This window comes from Ranitomeya imitator, chromosome 3 (assembly GCF_032444005.1).
Source record: "Ranitomeya imitator isolate aRanImi1 chromosome 3, aRanImi1.pri, whole genome shotgun sequence".
Classification (NCBI taxonomy): domain Eukaryota; kingdom Metazoa; phylum Chordata; class Amphibia; order Anura; family Dendrobatidae; genus Ranitomeya; species Ranitomeya imitator.
Window position 1 is genome coordinate 701,917,832 of NC_091284.1, and position 18,434 is coordinate 701,936,265.

Consider the following 18,434-nt stretch of genomic DNA (forward strand, 5'->3'; position numbering starts at 1 on the left):
CTAGTGATTGTCAAAAAAAAAGATGGAACTATGAGAATGTGCGTAGACTACCGGCAGATTAATAACATCACCCATAAAGATGCCTACCCTTTGCCTAGGATAGAAGAGTCCTTGACTGCTTTGAAATCTGCTAATTATTTTTCCACCTTAGACTTAACAAGCGGGTATTGGCAAGTCCCTGTGGCTGAGAGAGATAAGGAAAAGACGGCATTCACCACACCAATGGGTCTAAGTGAATTTAATCGCATGCCGTTCGGACTCTGCAATGCATCCGGTACCTTCCAGCGGCTGATGGAATGCTGCCTCGGACACAAGAACTTCGAGACCGTCCTCCTGTACCTAGATGATGTGATCGTCTACTCAAAGACTTACGAACAACACTTAAATGACTTGGCAGAAGTGTTCGAAGCCTTATCCAGGAATGGCATGAAAATCAAGCCATCCAAATGTCACCTTCTCAAGCCAAAGGTACAGTACCTGGGACACATCGTGAGTTCGGAGGGAGTAGCACCGGATCCCGAGAAAATAACCGCCATAAGGGATTTGCCGAGACCTACCAGCGCAAAAGAAGTGAGGCAATTCCTGGGATTGGTGGGTTACTATCGCAGATTTATAAAAGGATTTACCAAGTTGGCAGCACCCTTGCAAGACGCCTTGGTAGGGCAGACGAAGAAACCTTCAAACCGAAACCCTCCTTTCCAGTGGAACGACGAAAGGGAAGACTCCTTTGAACAACTAAAGAAGGCACTAACCGGAGAAGAGGTTCCGGCATACCCAGATTACCATCAACCTTTCATCCTCTACACCGATGCCAGTAATGTGGGACTAGGAGCGGTGCTGTCACAAAAGCAAGAAGGTCGGGAGAAAGTCATCGCCTTTGCAAGTAGAAAGCTCCGGCCTACTGAAAGAAATCCAGAAAATTATAGCTCCTTCAAATTGGAACTACTGGCAGTAGTTTGGGCTGTGACGGAACGTTTCAAACACTATCTGGCCGCTGCAGAATTTATTGTCTATACTGACAACAATCCGTTGACTCACCTGGATACAGCCAAATTAGGTGCGTTAGAACAGCGATGGATAGCCCGGTTATCTAATTACAACTTCAAGATCAAGTATCGAGCAGGTCGCAAGAATGGAAATGCCGATGCCCTATCCCGGATGCCACACTTGAGAGATGTAGAAGAAGAAACGGGGGAGCTTGAAGAAATTGAACTACCAGCCTTCCATCATCCCAAGGCAAAACATCATCAGTCAAGTACCTATCAGAAACAACAAGAGGTGAATTTTAATCCGTTAGCACACCATAGATGGGCTGACACCCAAGACAGCAATCCGGCTGTGAAGTTGGTGAAGGAACTGTTAACTGAGCAAAGTGCATATCCCGATGAGGATGCCCCAGAAGAGACGCATCAACTCTGGAAAGAGAGAGGCAAAATGTTCCTGTATCAAGGGAAGCTCTGTAGAAGGTACACCAATCCGAAAACACATGAATTGGTTTGGCAGATTATCGTGCCTAAACAAGATGTCAAGATGGTCCTCGAAGCTTACCATAATGGTGCTGGTCACTTTGGTTGGAAAAAGTTAGAAGTACTTCTAAGAGAAAGATTTTATTGGGTCGGGATGAGAAAATCAATCGAACAGTGGTGCAGAAATTGTGGCCCGTGCAACCTCAGAAGAAACGATCAAAAGAACCAAAGAGCACCACTGCAGCCCATAATCACCAAACAACCACTTGAACTTGTAGCCATAGACCACGTGAAGTTAATACCAAGCCGGTCCGGCTATGTCTATGCCTTGACCATCGTGGACCATTATTCACGCTTCTTGGTAGTAGTACCCGTAAAAGATCTGACAGCAAAAACAGCAGCCAAAGCATTCCAAAAGTACTTTTGTAGACCCCATGGATATCCGGAACAGGTTCTCACCGACCAAGGTACAGCCTTTGAATCAGAGATCTTCAGAGAATTCTGTAATATGTATGGTTGCAAAAAGATCAGGACGACGGCCTATCATCCACAAACAAACGGCTTATGCGAGAAGATGAACCATATTGTAATAGACCTACTAAAGACTTTACCTGAGACAGAAAGGAATCAATGGCCAGAGAAATTGCCTGACTTGGTGGATCTGTATAATCATGTCCCGGTGAGCTCCACCAACTGCACCCCAGCTTATCTTATGCGTGCAAGACCCGGCCAATTACCAATCGATCTAGAAATGGGAATTCTGAAACCAGACGCAGAAGTTCAAGACTCCAATTGGGATATCATACGGCAAAAGCAGTATCGCCAAGTGCAAGAGAGTGTGGAAAGAAGCCTTCAGCAAACTAGAGAAAGACAAGAGCGAACTTTCAACCAGAATGCTCTAGCGACCCCATTAAGACCGGGTGACCAAGTGCTCAAGAGAAATCGTCGAACCAATAAACTGGACAATCAGTGGGAAGCCGTACCCTACACAGTTTTACCAACAAGAGTGGATAATCCTAAAATGTGTCTCATTAGCAAAAACGGAGGCTTAACATCTGTACTAGTGTCAAGAGACAATCTTAAATTATGTCCGGAAGCATTGAAAGAGCCAGACTTTGTCCAGCCAGAACCAGAAGTTATTCAACCCATACAGGTTCAACCAGTAAAGGAAAGAGAAGAGGAAGTGTATCACACCTGTATAGGAGACTTTCCCAAAACCCTACTAACATACCATGGTGCAGTAGTGGTTCCCATGGTGGCCTTTTATCCAACACCGAACCCAATACCAGAAGTCCCAAGACAGGAAGAGGCTGACCCCGTACTACAGGAGGTTCCAGGCCAGGAAGAACAGATTCCTGAAAAGAGTAATCCCATTCACGGTGGACTTGCCAACTCCATAGTCGTGGAATTATCTTTAGCAGAGCGGGCAGATACTACATCCGCAGTAGACAGTAGTACTCCACATGAAGAGATACCGCTATTACGTAGATCACAGCGTAGTACCCAGGGTCAATTACCGGCCAGGTATGCAGATTACCAACTATAAAGCTCATAATGTGAATTGTATATATGTTATGCCGTATATAGTTAAACAGAAAATGTAGTATAGTCATTGTTATCAGTCTGCAACGTTTAAGCCCAGTACCTACAGAGACTTGTCTGTATGAACTTCTTGCATATTCTTGAACTTGTTATCAGCCCGGAGGCACTAAATCAAAGCTCCGGAAAGACTGCTTTTTGAACTTTGCTTTTTGCTCTTTTTGAACTTTCTTTAGACTTTATATTGAGTACCTTCAAGGGTAGAACTGTATTAATGGACGCTATTTGAAGTGACTTTTTACAGAACTCTATTTTTGTTTCCTTGAGTGGTTTTTGTAACTTTTCATTTTTAAGACTCTGTACATATTAATTGTTATTTCAAAATGTTATCGTCCCACAGTCCCGAAGTACTGTTCTTAACTAAGGGGGAATGTGGCACCCCTAGGGGTATTTGCCACAAAAATAGTTACTGACACTAGACACAAATACTAAAATAGCAAAACTGCACTACCACCTCCGGCCAGAAGGGGGAGCTCCAGAGACTCCCCTTAATCCATTCTGGTCTGAGAGAAGAAATGGCAGTTGGGCTAAGGAGCTGATAGTGAGAGGTCATACAGCTGAATTTCTAACAGCCCTATGACGGTTTCCAGGCCCAAATCACTGGCCTGAGGAGAAGAGGGACAGAGAAAAGGGACATTGTGAGAACCGGGTAGCATTAATCACTACCCAGAACAGGCGCAAAGACGGATACCGGATCCGTGGCTGTATTCATTATATATAATACAGCAACCGGAAAAACGTGAGGTGATATCAGCTTCACTAGGGCCGGACGCAGCAACAGACACAGAGTTCAGCGGTACTCCCGGAGGGGGTAAGCCGATAAAAGGACTCGGGTTGCCCGTCGAACCAGGACCCGGAGGGGACAGATTGGGCCGGCAGCCAGTTCACATACAGCAGCAGGGCCACACAGAAATTGCGTACAATAAGAGGCGAAGACCCCGGCAGGGTCAAAGTAACTCAGAGTTCCCATACAGACTCCGGTGACAGGACTGGTTGTAAATCCTTTTACGTTAAAGTAAACTGGTTAAACGTTTCAGTGCCTCAGTCTTTCATTTGGACAATAGCCATCTATCCAGGATCGGGATCATCGCCGCTGGGAGAACCAGCTGCTGATCAAGTAAGTGCCTGTCCCCTCACGATACCCCTTACACTGTGCATTGCCTGAGGCCACAGCACCGGGTCAAGCCACCCGTGACATCCCCCTCAAGAGACAGACCCCATTGGTCCGGTGCTGGGTATCCCGGTCTCTTGGGCGTCACAGAAGCGCCGAGGCAAAGCGCTAGAATTGGGTGGCTGAGGGCTGGTATTTTTAATCGGAGAGGGGGCCAATATCCTTGAGCCCATCCCAGCCTATTAATATCAACCCGCAGCAGTCATGCCTTTTTTTTTACATCATTTACCAATTTCCGTAAATAATCTGATAACTGTTTTGTGCGGATCATTATGATTACAGGGACACAAAATCTTTTACTCTCCCTCTAGAATACACATACATAGAAATACATTGCTGTGTACAATTTATCAGTACAAAGTGCCTGTGGAGTCGAGCCTGCAATAAAGATTAAATACACAAAATTCTCCCAGTGACGTCACCAGATTCTGTGGCTCAATTGCTTTAGCTCTTGCCTGTAACGTTGAAGGATGAGAGTTCAAATACTGGGGAGACTCACAAAAAAGAAAAAAAATACATTGTTATAATTGATTATTTTTAGTAGTTTTATAGGAACAAAAAAATCTGACTTTTGCTTCATCTCTAGTATACATGGAGCATAAAAATACATTGTTATATACAATGTATCTCTATAATCATGCATAATTTGCAAAAAAGAGAAGTGGCTCCAAAAAAAAAAAAGAATAAAATATCAGTAAAAGTTTTTCTTTCGCTAGACTATGTGGTTTTGGTTTAGAAATAGTGAAGAAAATTACTGACCAAATACTGACATGTCATTAAGGCAAAATTCAAAGAACAGGTAAATTCTGTCCCACGGAATTGATATGTTTTTTTGTAGGATAATACAAGAAAGCTATTAACCCATTATTCAGCTACAGTTAAATAATTTTGTTCTCAAATAAAATAACAAAAAAACAACCCCTTCCCAACCTGTCAGTTCTAACTTTCTGCTTTTGCTTTTTTTCCTCCACTTTTTTAAACGCCATAACTTTTTTATTTTTCCATCATCGAGTTGTATATTTGAATGACACTCTCCATTTTATCATGTGATGTAATGCAAATTGGGAAAAAAACTTATGTACATTTTATTGCAAGTGCATTTTCTTCAAAATACATGGCAGTTGAACATGGCATGAATTTAACAGTCATCTCTCTTCTCTTCATACATATATTTATTACATTCATCTGCTGCATATATCCTGCAACCTCATTTCCATATATGCAAGCATATTTTAATGGTATGTATTTCATTCATCTTCCTGAGCTGGTCCTGATACTGTAAGGTAACCCCACTAGCTCAAACAGTTTTATGATCCATGTTGGCCTGCAAACTTGTTTTTTTATCTCTGCATTTATTGTTTCCTGCTGTATTAATTTAGTTGATAGATTCTTAACGAGTCAAATTAGTGATAGATCTAAGAGCAAACTATATATACAGACAGAGCTTTGGGCAAGCATTTATGTAGGGGGTATTTATGCACATTTTATTAAAAGTGCATTTTCTTCAAAGTGCCTGGCAGGTGAACATGGCAGGAGAAAGGTAAGACATTCAAAGAAGCATACTTCCAGAACATTTGTATTGCAACAAATATTCACCATATGCACTTGTATAATTTATCCTGGCTGCTGCACTCACTCACATCCCCCATCCTTGCACAAACTCTGTGCACTCCATCCATATCAGCCCCTCTCTCCTCTCCTATGTTCAGCACTCAAGCTCTTTTTACAATCCTAAACTGAACAGATCCATTCAGTCTCACCATACAACACAAGAAACTCACAAATCACTTAACCATCTGCTCACTGTTAATTTAACATGTTGCTGTGCCTGCGCAATGACCGCTGAGCTGCCCGATTCTTACAGGTATGGATTACTGTATGGCCACCCTGTTGGATCGCCCATGGAAGCACAATGTGCCATCCTTACTTCCATCACTAGAGTGTGATCAGAAAATTCAGGAATACAAGTGCATGCTGGTAGACGCACTACTGACGTAGTACTCACCTGATAGCGGGCAAAGTGGAAGCACAAGGCAGAGGAGGAAGTCGCCAATGCAGCTAAGGCACTATCACCACATCGGACACCTAATTTGGTATAAACCCCGAACTTTAAATATTTGGGTTCACTTATCCCTAATTTTGACCCCTTGAGAATGTTGGAAAGCTTGCATGGTGGGCTGTGGTGCAGAATATTTGCCTGTAAAGTCCTCTCATTTGTTTTATACAAAAGTTCTGGTTTTGTAAAGTTTCATATCATAACACAGTTATAATTTGGCACTTGTTTATGGCCCATAAGAATTTATGGACTATGCAGGATACTCATTGTATGCAGCCGTTAAAAATTCTGTTTGCTGCCTCAAAGCTTATGAAAAAATAGATTTACCAAAGATGTGTAATCATCTATTTATTTATTACAAACACTTTTGCTCAGATTTTGTTATTTGGAAGAACGCTTGCTCTAGATGTTGGGGTAAGAAGATGCTACATATCTTTTGCTGTTGCCATAGGATGAATTGGGCCAACTGTAAGTTTGGATCTTGAGAGAAGCATCACCCAATTTTACAGTGCACCTGAAACAAAACAGATACCGATTAGTAAGTGGGGAAATAATTAAATTGTTCTCATTCACTTTATGCAGTTAATAGCCCTCTGTGTCTGTACTGTTACATACTTAGGCAGTTAACTGGTTCATGCAGCTTTACATGAACACCCGAGCCTTACACTATGGCTGGTCCGAATAACTAAAGCAATTGTTACCATCCACCTCTCGTGTCTCCCCTTTTCCTCATAGTTTGTAAGCTTGTGAGCAGGGCCCTCATTCCTCCTGGTATCTGTTTTGAACTGTATTTCTGTTATGTTGTAATGTCTATTGTCTGTACAAGTCCCCTCTATAATTTGTAAAGCGCTGCGGAATATGTTGGCGCTATATAAATAAAAATTATTATTATTATTATAAAGAAACCCAAGAAATGTAAGACTGCTTTTAGGTATATGCTGTCAATGTGAAGAGGCGCTCCTGTATATGCTTCCAGTATAAAGGCGCTCCGACCGGCAGAGCATGACCGGGGAATGACAGGTAACGTAGGGCAGGAGGGTGGAAAAGATTTAGTGCTGAGGGAGGATGTCGGTGCGTGATGTCTTGTTGCAGCTGTAAGGGGTTGCAAAAACGGTCTTGTTCCCCACACACCTCCTGATAAACTGACGGTTAATGTTTTACACTTGTTTACTACTATATGTATATCTTGTGTTGCAATGCCCTTAACATTAATGGTTAATGTCTTACTTGTAATGTGTTATAGGGAAAGTGCAGTACTATAATTAGCATACTTGGCGTAGTATGCAGTTCAGCCACTAGAGGGGGCATGTTAGAATATTATAAAGAAAAGTACATAGAGTTAGGAACAAGTTAATATAGGAGAAGCCAACCGTGTGGATAGAGGGTTTTCCTGTTTCTAAGCAGAAGTGCCAGGGAGCCTGTGCAGGGCGGCTGGACTCCGTAACGTTTATGGAAAATAGCCCAGCCATCCAGGGGCCTACTGTAGACCATAGAAGAGACAGCAGCAGTGACAGCAGCAGAGACAGCAGCAGTGACAGCAGAAAGTAGAGGTGACAGCAGTGGTGAGAGCAGAAGCTAATGCAGGAGTCATAGCAGGACAGTACCACAGGTTGCTCTGAAAATGTGGCAGCTTGCTACTTGGGCTGATGCCCTTGTGTCTGTGTGAAACGGACAAGGGAACCCCTAAAGGTAGTCAGGCCAGACAGGGAGGATGCTGCGATACCGAGCAGGACGGGACATGCTGGGAACACACTGAAAAGCACAGGGAAAGTAAAGGAAACATGCTGTGTGGAACCTAATGTTGATGCTGTAACTGAAATGGACGTGCTGCGTATGAAAACAAGTAAAGTTCTTCGTTTAAAGTTTAAACCAGACTGTCTTATTATGTACTAGATCAGAAGAAGAAGGTTTCCTGCAACTCAGGTAGGACCCTGAGAACCAGGCAAGTAACACAGTGGAACTTTATCTACGTGATGCAGGTGGTCAGGGAGCGCTTGAGCAGACATTTTTGAGGGCCATGCTCCTGCCCAACGCTCACACTTGGCGTAGTCGGCAGGATGCCACAGACTTGCAGAGCGGGGATGCTGTGAAGAATGAAGATGTTGATATCCTGGAAGTGACTAATATATTGGATGTAACTGAAATTTTGTATGTGAATGACACTGGATTTGTGGCCAAGATGGCGACTTTGAAGATGGCGTGAAAAAGGAAAACGACAACTGTGATCCCACCCTTCGTGGGCGTTCCAACCCAGAGAGAGTGCAGAATTCTGGCTGATGACATCCCTGGTCCACCCATGGTGGGTGCATCTAAGAAGAACAAGGCATCACCCCTCCCTACAGGATGCAGAGAAATGGAGCAGCCGGAGGCGACCCCACCTTGGAACGGATGGGGTCCAGAAGAAAACTCTGTGTGCAGCTGCGCTCATCATCACATACCAGAAGAGGTCAGCGATCTGAAAGAATGTGAACCAGAAGAAGAAGTTGCCCTGGAAGGGCCTGTTCCAGAGAAAGAGATCCAACCCGGAAGGCAGAGGAGAGTCGCTGATCAATATTGGACTGACCAATTCCCCATACCGGCGGAGGAGCGGTGCTTGTGGTTGCCGAAGCCAGAGCCACATCACCTGGAACAGGAGAATACCAGTGAACCAGAAGCAGAGACTGCCCCGGAGGAGCCCGCGTTGGAAATGGAGTCTGAGCCAGAGTGCGCAGCCACTGTGGTGGAAGGATCTGATGGTCGCAGAGCAATCGCGGCCCGGATGCTGGAGCGGCAGGAGCAGGACGAAGGGCAGATGGTTGTGAGTGAACCTCAGTCCCAAGTCCTGGAATGCCGGTCAGTGTTTGGCAATGCCTCGCCCCTCCGTCCATCATGTTATCACTTGGAGTTATATGTGGGCCCGGAAGAGGCGCATTCGGCCCCCTGTTCCCCAGTCAATGAACGACCAAGTCCTGCCCCTTCTCTGTCATTGCGGCAGCAGCAGGACATGACACCTGCGGCTGCAGGGTCGTCTACTGGAGTACGGGCACAGAGCAAGATGTGGAATGGAGCAGCACGAGATACGTGCCACTGACAAGTGGATGCCGTTTAAAAAGATATTACTCCTTTGCAAAAGTTGTGCTTGTTGCATTGAACCAATGAGAAAAATGGGACTGTCCCACGTCCCTGTGGGCAAAGGAGCCCTGAAGGTGGGTGCAGTGTGGTCGATACGGGCCATGGTTGAGCGTTATTTTTTCCCCTATTGTACTGTTTATTTCTCCTGTAATGGATAGCAGGACTCTGCTCTCGGACTGAAGAACGGACTGTGTGTGTCTGTGGTAAAAGACTGGTTATAGGACAGGCAGCGCACACACCGATAGAGAGCAGTACCATGCTGAAAGGGAGGGGGACGCCTTCCTTTCCCTAAGAACAGTGGTTAAGGACTGAGAGCCCAGCAATCAGGTCCTATTGTACATATGCTTCTGGTCTCATGGATAGACGGGATTGGGGCGCAATGGGCTACGGGTGTCACCTGAAGGACTGTATGACAGGCACCTGTGATTTTAGTATTGGACTCTCCTCTGGGGCCAACGGGTGTTCCCTGATGATGGCGGGTGGTGTCCGGTGTCTCACTGAGCCAAGAAAAAAACTGTGTTTAAATGTTGTTTTCTACCACTCTGCGTGGAGTATTTAAATGTAAATAATAAAGTTTAAGGCATGATATAATGTAAGGGGTTGCAAAAACGGTCTTGTTCCCCCACACACGTCCTGGTAAACTAACGGATAATGTTTTACACTCGTTGGCTGCTATATGTTTATCTTGTGTTGTAATGCCCTTAACATTAACGATTAATGTCTTGCAATGTCAAGGAAATTGCAGTACTATAATTAGCACACTTGGCGTAGTATGCAGTCCAGCCACTAGAGGGGGGCATCTAAGAATATTATAGAGAAAAGTACATAGAGTTAGGAACTAGTTAATATAGGAGGAGCCAACCGTATATAGGATAGACGGTTTTCCTGTTTCTTCTAGATCAGAAGATTTCCTGCAACTCAGGGAGGACCCCGAGTACCAGGCAAGTAAGACAGTGGGACTTTATCTATGTGATGAGGGTGGTCAGGGCGCCCTTGAGCAGACACCTATGAAGGCCATGACTACAACCCTGACCGACGCGCACACAGCCTCCAAATGGATCACAGTCCAGATCGATGCATTTTCGAAAAGACCGTTTCCTTCCTCAGGATTGTTTAATTTTGGCAATTGCAGTCTTATATCCAAGAGTAACTCCGCCCTTAAATAAGATGGTTCTATTGGAAACCACAGAGTTCTACTTCACTGTTTAACCCACTATGCTTTCAAATGTCCATCTCAAAGATCCATTGACACTCCACTCATGACATCTGTTTTATGTAGGTGCCACCTCGCCAACTTGGTTGTACTTCCCAAATACCCAGGCTCGGACTAGCCCACCGGAGAACCAGAGGATTCTCCGGTGGGCCGAGGCACAAGGCTTGGACTGGCCCACCGGAGAACTGGAGGATTCTCTGGTGGGCCCAGGAACTGACACCTGCCGGCATACTGGCCAGCAGCTGCCTAGGGCCCACACTGCTCCAGGGCCCCTGAGTCAAGGGGGCCCACCCTGTGCCAGTATCAGCAGCTGGAGACAGGATCCTGTCCCTGCTGCTAAAGCAAAATGAATATTCACGCTTCCCCACGCCCCTATTGGCATGTAGAGGCGTGAATACCATTTCTCTTTAATAGCGGGCAGCGTTAGCTGCAGGGTGCAGCTAACACTGCCCGCATGTAAAGCCGCACCACACACACACACTCACAAAGTACCGCACACCCACAGCACCGCACACATACACACATGCAGGCACACAGATTCACAGAGCAGCTCACATCCCAGCGTCCTGCTTCCTGTCTGAGACAGCCCAGCTGCATGACGTCATCATCCAGCATGCTGCAGTCTCAGTCAGAAAGCTTCCAGCGAGGAAGAGGCTGCTGGCATGAGCTGCTGCTGTGGGGAGGTGAGCTGTGCTGTGTGCCTGTGTGTGTGTGTGCCTGTGTGTGTGCCTGTGCCTGCGTGTGTGTGTGTGCCTGTGTGTGTGCCTGCATGTGTGTGTGCCTGCGTGGGTGTGCCTGCGTGTGTGTGTGTGCCTGTGTGTGTGCCTGCATGTGTGTGTGCCTGCGTGTGTGTGTGCCTGCGTGTGTGTGCCTGTGCCTGCGTGTGTGCCTGCGTGTGTGTGAGTGAATTTGTGTGTGATGAGCTGCTGCGGTGAGCTGTGTGTGTGTGGTGAAGGACAATGATATTGGTGGGGGGAGACAATGATGGAGGTGATGGGCAATGATGGTGGTGAGAGAGTGTTGTGAATTCTGTTGTCAAGCTCCCTCCTGTGGTCATGAATGGTACTTCGGCTGGTTCTGTCCATGGGCTTCCTCTGGTGGTGGTGAGTGGGGCTGCGGCTTCTGAGGTTCCTTCCACAGGTGACGAGGTTAATTCGTTAGCTGGCTGCTCTATTTAACTCCACCTAGATCATTGTTCCATGCCACCTGTCAATGTTCCAGTATTGGTCTAGTTCACTCCTGGATCGTTCTTGTGACCTGTCTTCCCAGCAGAAGCTAAGTTCCTGCTTGTTTTTCTCTGGTTTGCTATTTTTCTGTCCAGCTTGCTATTTTGATTGTTGTCTTGCTTGCTGGAAGCTCTGGGACACAGAGGGAACGCCTCCGCACCGTGAGTCGGTGCGGAGGGTCTTTTTGCGCCCTCTGCGTGGTCTTTTTGTAGTTTTTTGTGCTGACCGCAAAGCTACCTTTCCTATCCTCTGTCTGTTCAGTAAGTCGAGCCTCACTTTGCTAAATCTATTTCATCTCTGTGTTTGTAATTTTCATCTTTACTCACAGTCATTATATGTGGGGGGCTGCCTTTTCCTTTGGGGAATTTCTCTGAGGCAAGGTAGGCTTTATTTTTCTATCTTTAAGGCTAGCTAGTTCTTTAGGCTGTGACGAGGCGCCTAGGGAGCGTCAGGAGCGCTCTACGGCTATTTCTAGTGTGTTTGATAGGATTAGGGATTGCGGTCAGCAGAGTTCCCACGTCTCAGAGCTCGTCCTATATTATCAGTAACTATCAGGTCATTCCGTGTGCTCTTAACCACCAGGTCCATTATTGTCCTGACCACCAGGTCATAACAGTACAGGTGGCCCAAAGTACTAATGCATCTCAATAGAGGGATAAAAGAAGTTCTGAGACCATTTTTTTTTTTCTTTGCAGTGTGTTTTGTCTCTCTTTTCCCCTTTACCTCTGGGTGGTTCAGGATACAGGTGTAGATATGGACATTCAATGTCTGTCCTCTTGTATGGATAATCTCACTGCAAGGGTACAAAACATTCAAGATTTTGTGGTTCAGAATCCAATGTTAGAGCCTAGGATTCCTATTCCTGTTTTTTGGGGATAGATCTAAGTTTCTGAATTTCAAAAATAATTGTAAATTGTTTCTTGCTTTGAAACCTCGTTCCTCAGGTGACCCTGTTCAACAAGTGAAAATCATTATTTCTTTGTTGCGTGGTGACCCTCAAGACTGGGCATTTTCCCTTGCGCCAGGAGATCCGGCATTGCGTGATGTTGATGCGTTTTTTCTGGCGCTCGGATTGCTTTATGATGAACCTAATTCAGTGGATCAGGCAGAGAAAATCTTGCTGGCTCTGTGTCAGGGTCAGGATGAGGTAGAGATACAGTGGGGCAAAAAAGTATTTAGTCAGTCAGCAATAGTGCAAGTTCCACCACTTAAAAAGATGAGAGGCGTCTGTAATTTACATCATAGGTAGACCTCAACTATGGGAGACAAACTGAGAAAATAAAATCCAGAAAATCACATTGTCTGTTTTTTTTATAATTTTTTTGCATTTTATGGTGGAAAATAAGTATTTGGTCAGAAACAAACAATCAAGATTTCTGGCTCTCACAGACCTGTAACTTCTTCTTTAAGAGTCTCCTCTTTCCTCCACTCATTACCTGTAGTAATGGCACCTGTTTAAACTTGTTATCAGTATAAAAAGACACCTGTGCACACCCTCAAACAGTCTGACTCCAAACTCCACTATGGTGAAGACCAAAGAGCTGTCAAAGGACACCAGAAACAAAATTGTAGCCCCGCACCAGGCTGGGAAGACTGAATCTGCAATAGCCAACCAGCTTGGAGTGAAGAAATCAACAGTGGGAGCAATAATTAGAAAATGGAAGACATACAAGACCACTGATAATCTCCCTCGATCTGGGGCTCCACGCAAAATCCCACCCCGTGGGGTCAGAATGATCACAAGAACGGTGAGCAAAAATCCCAGAACCACGCGGGGGGACCTAGTGAATGAACTGCAGAGAGCTGGGACCAATGTAACAAGGCCTACCATAAGTAACACACTACGCCACCATGGACTCAGATCCTGCAGTGCCAGACGTGTCCCACTGCTTAAGCCAGTACATGTCCGGGCCCGTCTGAAGTTTGCTAGAGAGCATTTGGATGATCCAGAGGAGTTTTGGGAGAATGTCCTATGGTCTGATGAAACCAAACTGGAACTGTTTGGTAGAAACACAACTTGTCGTGTTTGGAGGAAAAAGAATACTGAGTTGCATCCATCAAACACCATACCTACTGTAAAGCATGGTGGTGGAAACATCATGCTTTGGGGCTGTTTCTCTGCGAAGGGGCCAGGACGACTGATCCGGGTACATGAAAGAATGAATGGGGCCATGTATCGTGAGATTTTGAGTGCAAACCTCCTTCCATCAGCAAGGGCATTGAAGATGAAACGTGGCTGGGTCTTTCAACATGACAATGATCCAAAGCACACCGCCAGGGCAATGAAGGAGTGGCTTCGTAAGAAGCATTTCAAGGTCCTGGAGTGGCCTAGCCAGTCTCCAGATCTCAACCCTATAGAAAACCTTTGGAGGGAGTTGAAAGTCCGTGTTGCCAAGCGAAAAGCCAAAAACATCACTGCTCTAGAGGAGATCTGCATGGAGGAATGGGCCAACATACCAACAACAGTGTGTGGCAACCTTGTGAAGACTTACAGAAAACGTTTGACCTCTGTCATTGCCAACAAAGGATATATTACAAAGTATTGAGATGAAATTTTGTTTCTGACCAAATACTTATTTTCCACCATAATATGCAAATAAAATGATAAAAAAACAGACAATGTGATTTTCTGGATTTTTTTTTCTCAGTTTGTCTCCCATAGTTGAGGTCTACCTATGATGTAAATTACAGACGCCTCTCATCTTTTTAAGTGGTGGAACTTGCACTATTGCTGACTGACTAAATACTTTTTTGCCCCACTGTATATTGTCAGAAGTTTAGGAAGTGGTCTGTACTCACTCAGTGGAATGAATGTGCCCTGGCAGCAATTTTCAGAAAGGGTCTCTCTGAAGCCCTTAAGGATGTCATGGTGGGATTTCCCATGCCTGCTGGTCTGAATGAGTCTATGTCTTTTGCCATTCAGATCGATCGACGCTTACGTGAGCGTAAAGCTGTGCACCATTTGGCGGTATTATCGGAGCATAGACCAGAGCCTATGCAATGTGATAGGACTTTGACCAGAGCTGAACGGCAAGAACACAGACGTTGGAATGGGCTGTGTTTTTACTGTGGTGATTCCATTCATGCTATCTCCGATTGTCCTAAGCGCACTAAGCGTTTCGCTAGGTCTACCACCATTGGTACGGTACAGTCGAAATTTCTTTTGTCCGTTACTCTGATTTGCTCTTTGTCATCCTATTCTGTTATGGCATTTGTGGATTCAGGCGCTGCCCTGAATTTGATGGACTTGGAGTATGCTAGGCGCTGTGGTTTTTTCTTGGAGCCCTTGCAGTATCCTATTCCATTGAGAGGAATTGATGCTACGCCTTTGGCCAAGAATAAGCCTCAGTACTGGACCCAATTGACCATGTGCATGGCTCCTGCACATCAGGAGGATATTCGCTTTTTGGTGTTGCATAATCTGCATGATGTGGTCGTTTTGGGGTTGCCATGGCTACAGGTCCATAATCCAGTATTGGATTGGAAATCTATGTCTGTGTCCAGCTGGGGTTGTCAGGGAGTACATGGTGATGTTCCATTTTTGTCTATTTCGTCATCCACCCCTTCTGAAGTCCCGGAGTTTTTGTCGGATTACCGAGATGTATTTGATGAGCCCAAATCCAGTGCCCTACCTCCTCATAGGGATTGCGATTGTGCTATCAATTTGATTCCTGGTAGTAAGTTTCCTAAGGGCCGACTGTTCAATTTATCTGTGCCAGAGCACGCCGCTATGCGGAGTTATGTAAAGGAATCCTTGGAGAAGGGTCATATTCGCCCGTCGTCGTCACCATTGGGAGCAGGGTTCTTTTTTGTGGCCAAGAAGGATGGTTCTTTGAGACCTTGTATGGATTACCGCCTTCTTAATAAGATCACAGTCAAATTTCAGTACCCTTTGCCGCTGCTGTCTGATTTATTTGCTCGGATTAAGGGGGCTAGTTGGTTCACCAAGATAGATCTTCGTGGTGCGTATAATCTTGTGCGTATTAAACAGGGCGATGAATGGAAAACAGCATTTAATACGCCCGAGGGCCATTTTGAGTACCTGGTTATGCCATTCGGGCTTTCCAATGCTCCATCAGTATTTCAGTCCTTTATGCATGACATCTTCCGAGAGTACCTGGATAAATTCCTGATTGTATATTTGGATGATATTTTGGTCTTCTCGGATGATTGGGAGTCTCAAGTGAAGCAGGTCAGAATGGTGTTCCAGGTCCTTCGTGCAAATTCTTTGTTTGTGAAGGGGTCAAAGTGTCTCTTTGGAGTTCAGAAGGTTTCATTTTTGGGTTTCATTTTTTCCCCTTCTACTATCGAGATGGACCCTGTTAAAGTCCAGGCCATTTATGATTAGACTCAGCCGACATCTGTGAAGAGTCTGCAAAAGTTCCTGGGCTTTGCTAATTTTTATCGTCGCTTCATCAGTAATTTTTCTAGTGTTGCTAAACCGTTGACTGATTTGACCAAGAAGGGTGCTGATGTGGTCAATTGGTCTTCTACGGCTGTGGAAGCTTTTCAGGAGTTGAAGCGTCGTTTTTCTTCTGCCCCTGTGTTGTGCCAGCCAGATGTTTCGCTTCCGTTTCAGGTCGAGGTTGATGCTTCTGAGATTGGAGCAGGGGCTGTTTTGTCGCAAAGAAGTTCTGATGGCTCGGTGACGAAACCATGTGCCTTCTTTTCTAGAAAGTTTTCGCCTGCTGAGCGCAATTATGATGTGGGCAATCGAGAGTTGTTGGCCATGAAGTGGGCATTCGAGGAGTGGCGTCATTGGCTTGAAGGAGCCAAGCATCGCGTGGTGGTCTTGACGGATCACAAGAATTTGACTTATCTCGAGTCTGCCAAACGGTTGAATCCTAGACAGGCTCGTTGGTCGCTATTTTTCTCCCGTTTTGATTTTGTGGTTTTGTACCTTCCAGGCTCTAAGAATGTGAAAGCTGATGCCCTGTCAAGAAGTTTTGTGCCCGACTCTCCGGGTGTTACTGAGCCGGCGGGTATTCTCAAAGAGGGGGTAATTTTGTCTGCCATCTCCCCTGATTTGCGGCGGGTGCTGCAAAAATTTCAGGCTGATAGACCTGACCGTTGCACAGCAGAGAAACTGTTTGTCCCTGATAAATGGACTAGTAGAGTTATCTCTGAGGTTCATTGTTCGGTGTTGGCTGGTCATCCTGGAATCTTTGGTACCAGAGATTTGGTGGCTAGATCCTTTTGGTGGCCGTCTTTGTCGCGGGATGTGCGTTCTTTTGTGCAGTCCTGTGGGACTTGTGCTCGGGCTAAGCCCTGCTGTTCTCGTGCCAGTGGGTTGCTTTTGCCCTTGCCGGTCCCGAAGAGGCCCTGGACGCATATCTCTATGGATTTTATTTCGGATCTCCCTGTCTCTCAAAAGATGTCGGTCATTTGGGTGGTTTGTGATCGCTTCTCTAAGATGGTCCATTTGGTACCCTTGTCCAAGTTGCCTTCCTCCTCTGATTTGGTGCCATTGTTTTTCCAGCATGTGGTTCGTTTACATGGCATTCCGGAGAACATCGTTTCGGACAGAGTTTCCCAGTTTGTTTCGAGGTTTTGGCGAGCCTTTTGTGCTAGGATGGGCATTGATTTGTCTTTTTCCTCGGCTTTCCATCCTCAGACAAATGGCCAAACCGAACGAACTAATCAGACTTTGGAAACATATCTGAGATGCTTTGTTTCTGCTGATCAGGATGATTGGGTGTCCTTTTTGCCTTTGGCTGAGTTCGCCCTTAATAATCGGGCCAGCTCGGCTACTTTGGTTTCGCCTTTTTTCTGAAATTCTGGTTTCCATCCTCGTTTCTCTTCAGGGCAGGTTGAGTCTTCGGACTGTCCTGGTGTAGATACTGTGGTGGATAGGTTGCAGCAGATTTGGACTCATGTGGTGGACAATTTGACATTGTCCCAGGAGAAGGCTCAACGTTTCGCTAACCGCCAGCGCTGCGTGGGTCCCCGACTTCGTGTTGGGGATTTGGTTTGGTTGTCGTCTCGTTATGTTCCTATGAAGGTTTCCTCTCCTAAGTTTAAGCCTCGTTTCATTGGTCCGTATAAGATTTCTGAGGTTCTCAATCCTGTGTCGTTTCGTTTGACCCTTCCAGCTTCTTTTGCCATCCATAATGTATTCCATAGGTCATTGTTGCGGAGATACGTGGCGCCTGTGGTTCCATCCGTTGATCCTCCTGCCCCGGTGTTGGTTGAGGGGGAGTTGGAGTATGTGGTGGAGAAGATTTTGGATTCTCGTATTTCGAGACGGAAACTCCAGTACCTGGTCAAATGGAAGGGTTATGGTCAGGAAGATAATTCCTGGGTCTTTGCCTCCGATGTTCATGCTGCCGATCTGGTTCGTGCCTTTCATTTGGCTCGTCCTGGTCGGCCTGGGGGTTCTGGTGAGGGTTCGGTGACCCCTCCTCAAGGGGGGGGTACTGTTGTGAATTCTGTTGTCAAGCTCCCTCCTGTGGTCATGAATGGTACTTCGGCTGGTTCTGTCCATGGGCTTCCTCTGGTGGTGGTGAGTGGGGCTGCGGTTTCTGAGGTTCCTTCCACAGGTGACGAGGTTAATTCGTTAGCTGGCTGCTCTATTTAACTCCACCTAGATCAT

The 18,434-nt window shown here is 45.8% G+C and overlaps 1 protein-coding gene across 1 annotated transcript in view; it reads right to left on the reverse strand.

The window, feature by feature from the left end:
• Nucleotides 1-6,624: 6,624 nt before the first annotated feature.
• Nucleotides 6,625-18,434, reverse strand: part of LOC138670864 (uridylate-specific endoribonuclease D-like) — a 70,807-nt gene continuing 58,997 nt past the window's right edge. The window contains exon 7 of the mRNA XM_069758599.1: nt 6,625-6,806. Coding sequence (XP_069614700.1) covers nt 6,695-6,806 — 112 coding nt within the window. The 3' untranslated portion in view covers nt 6,625-6,694. The remainder of the gene's footprint in view (nt 6,807-18,434) is intronic.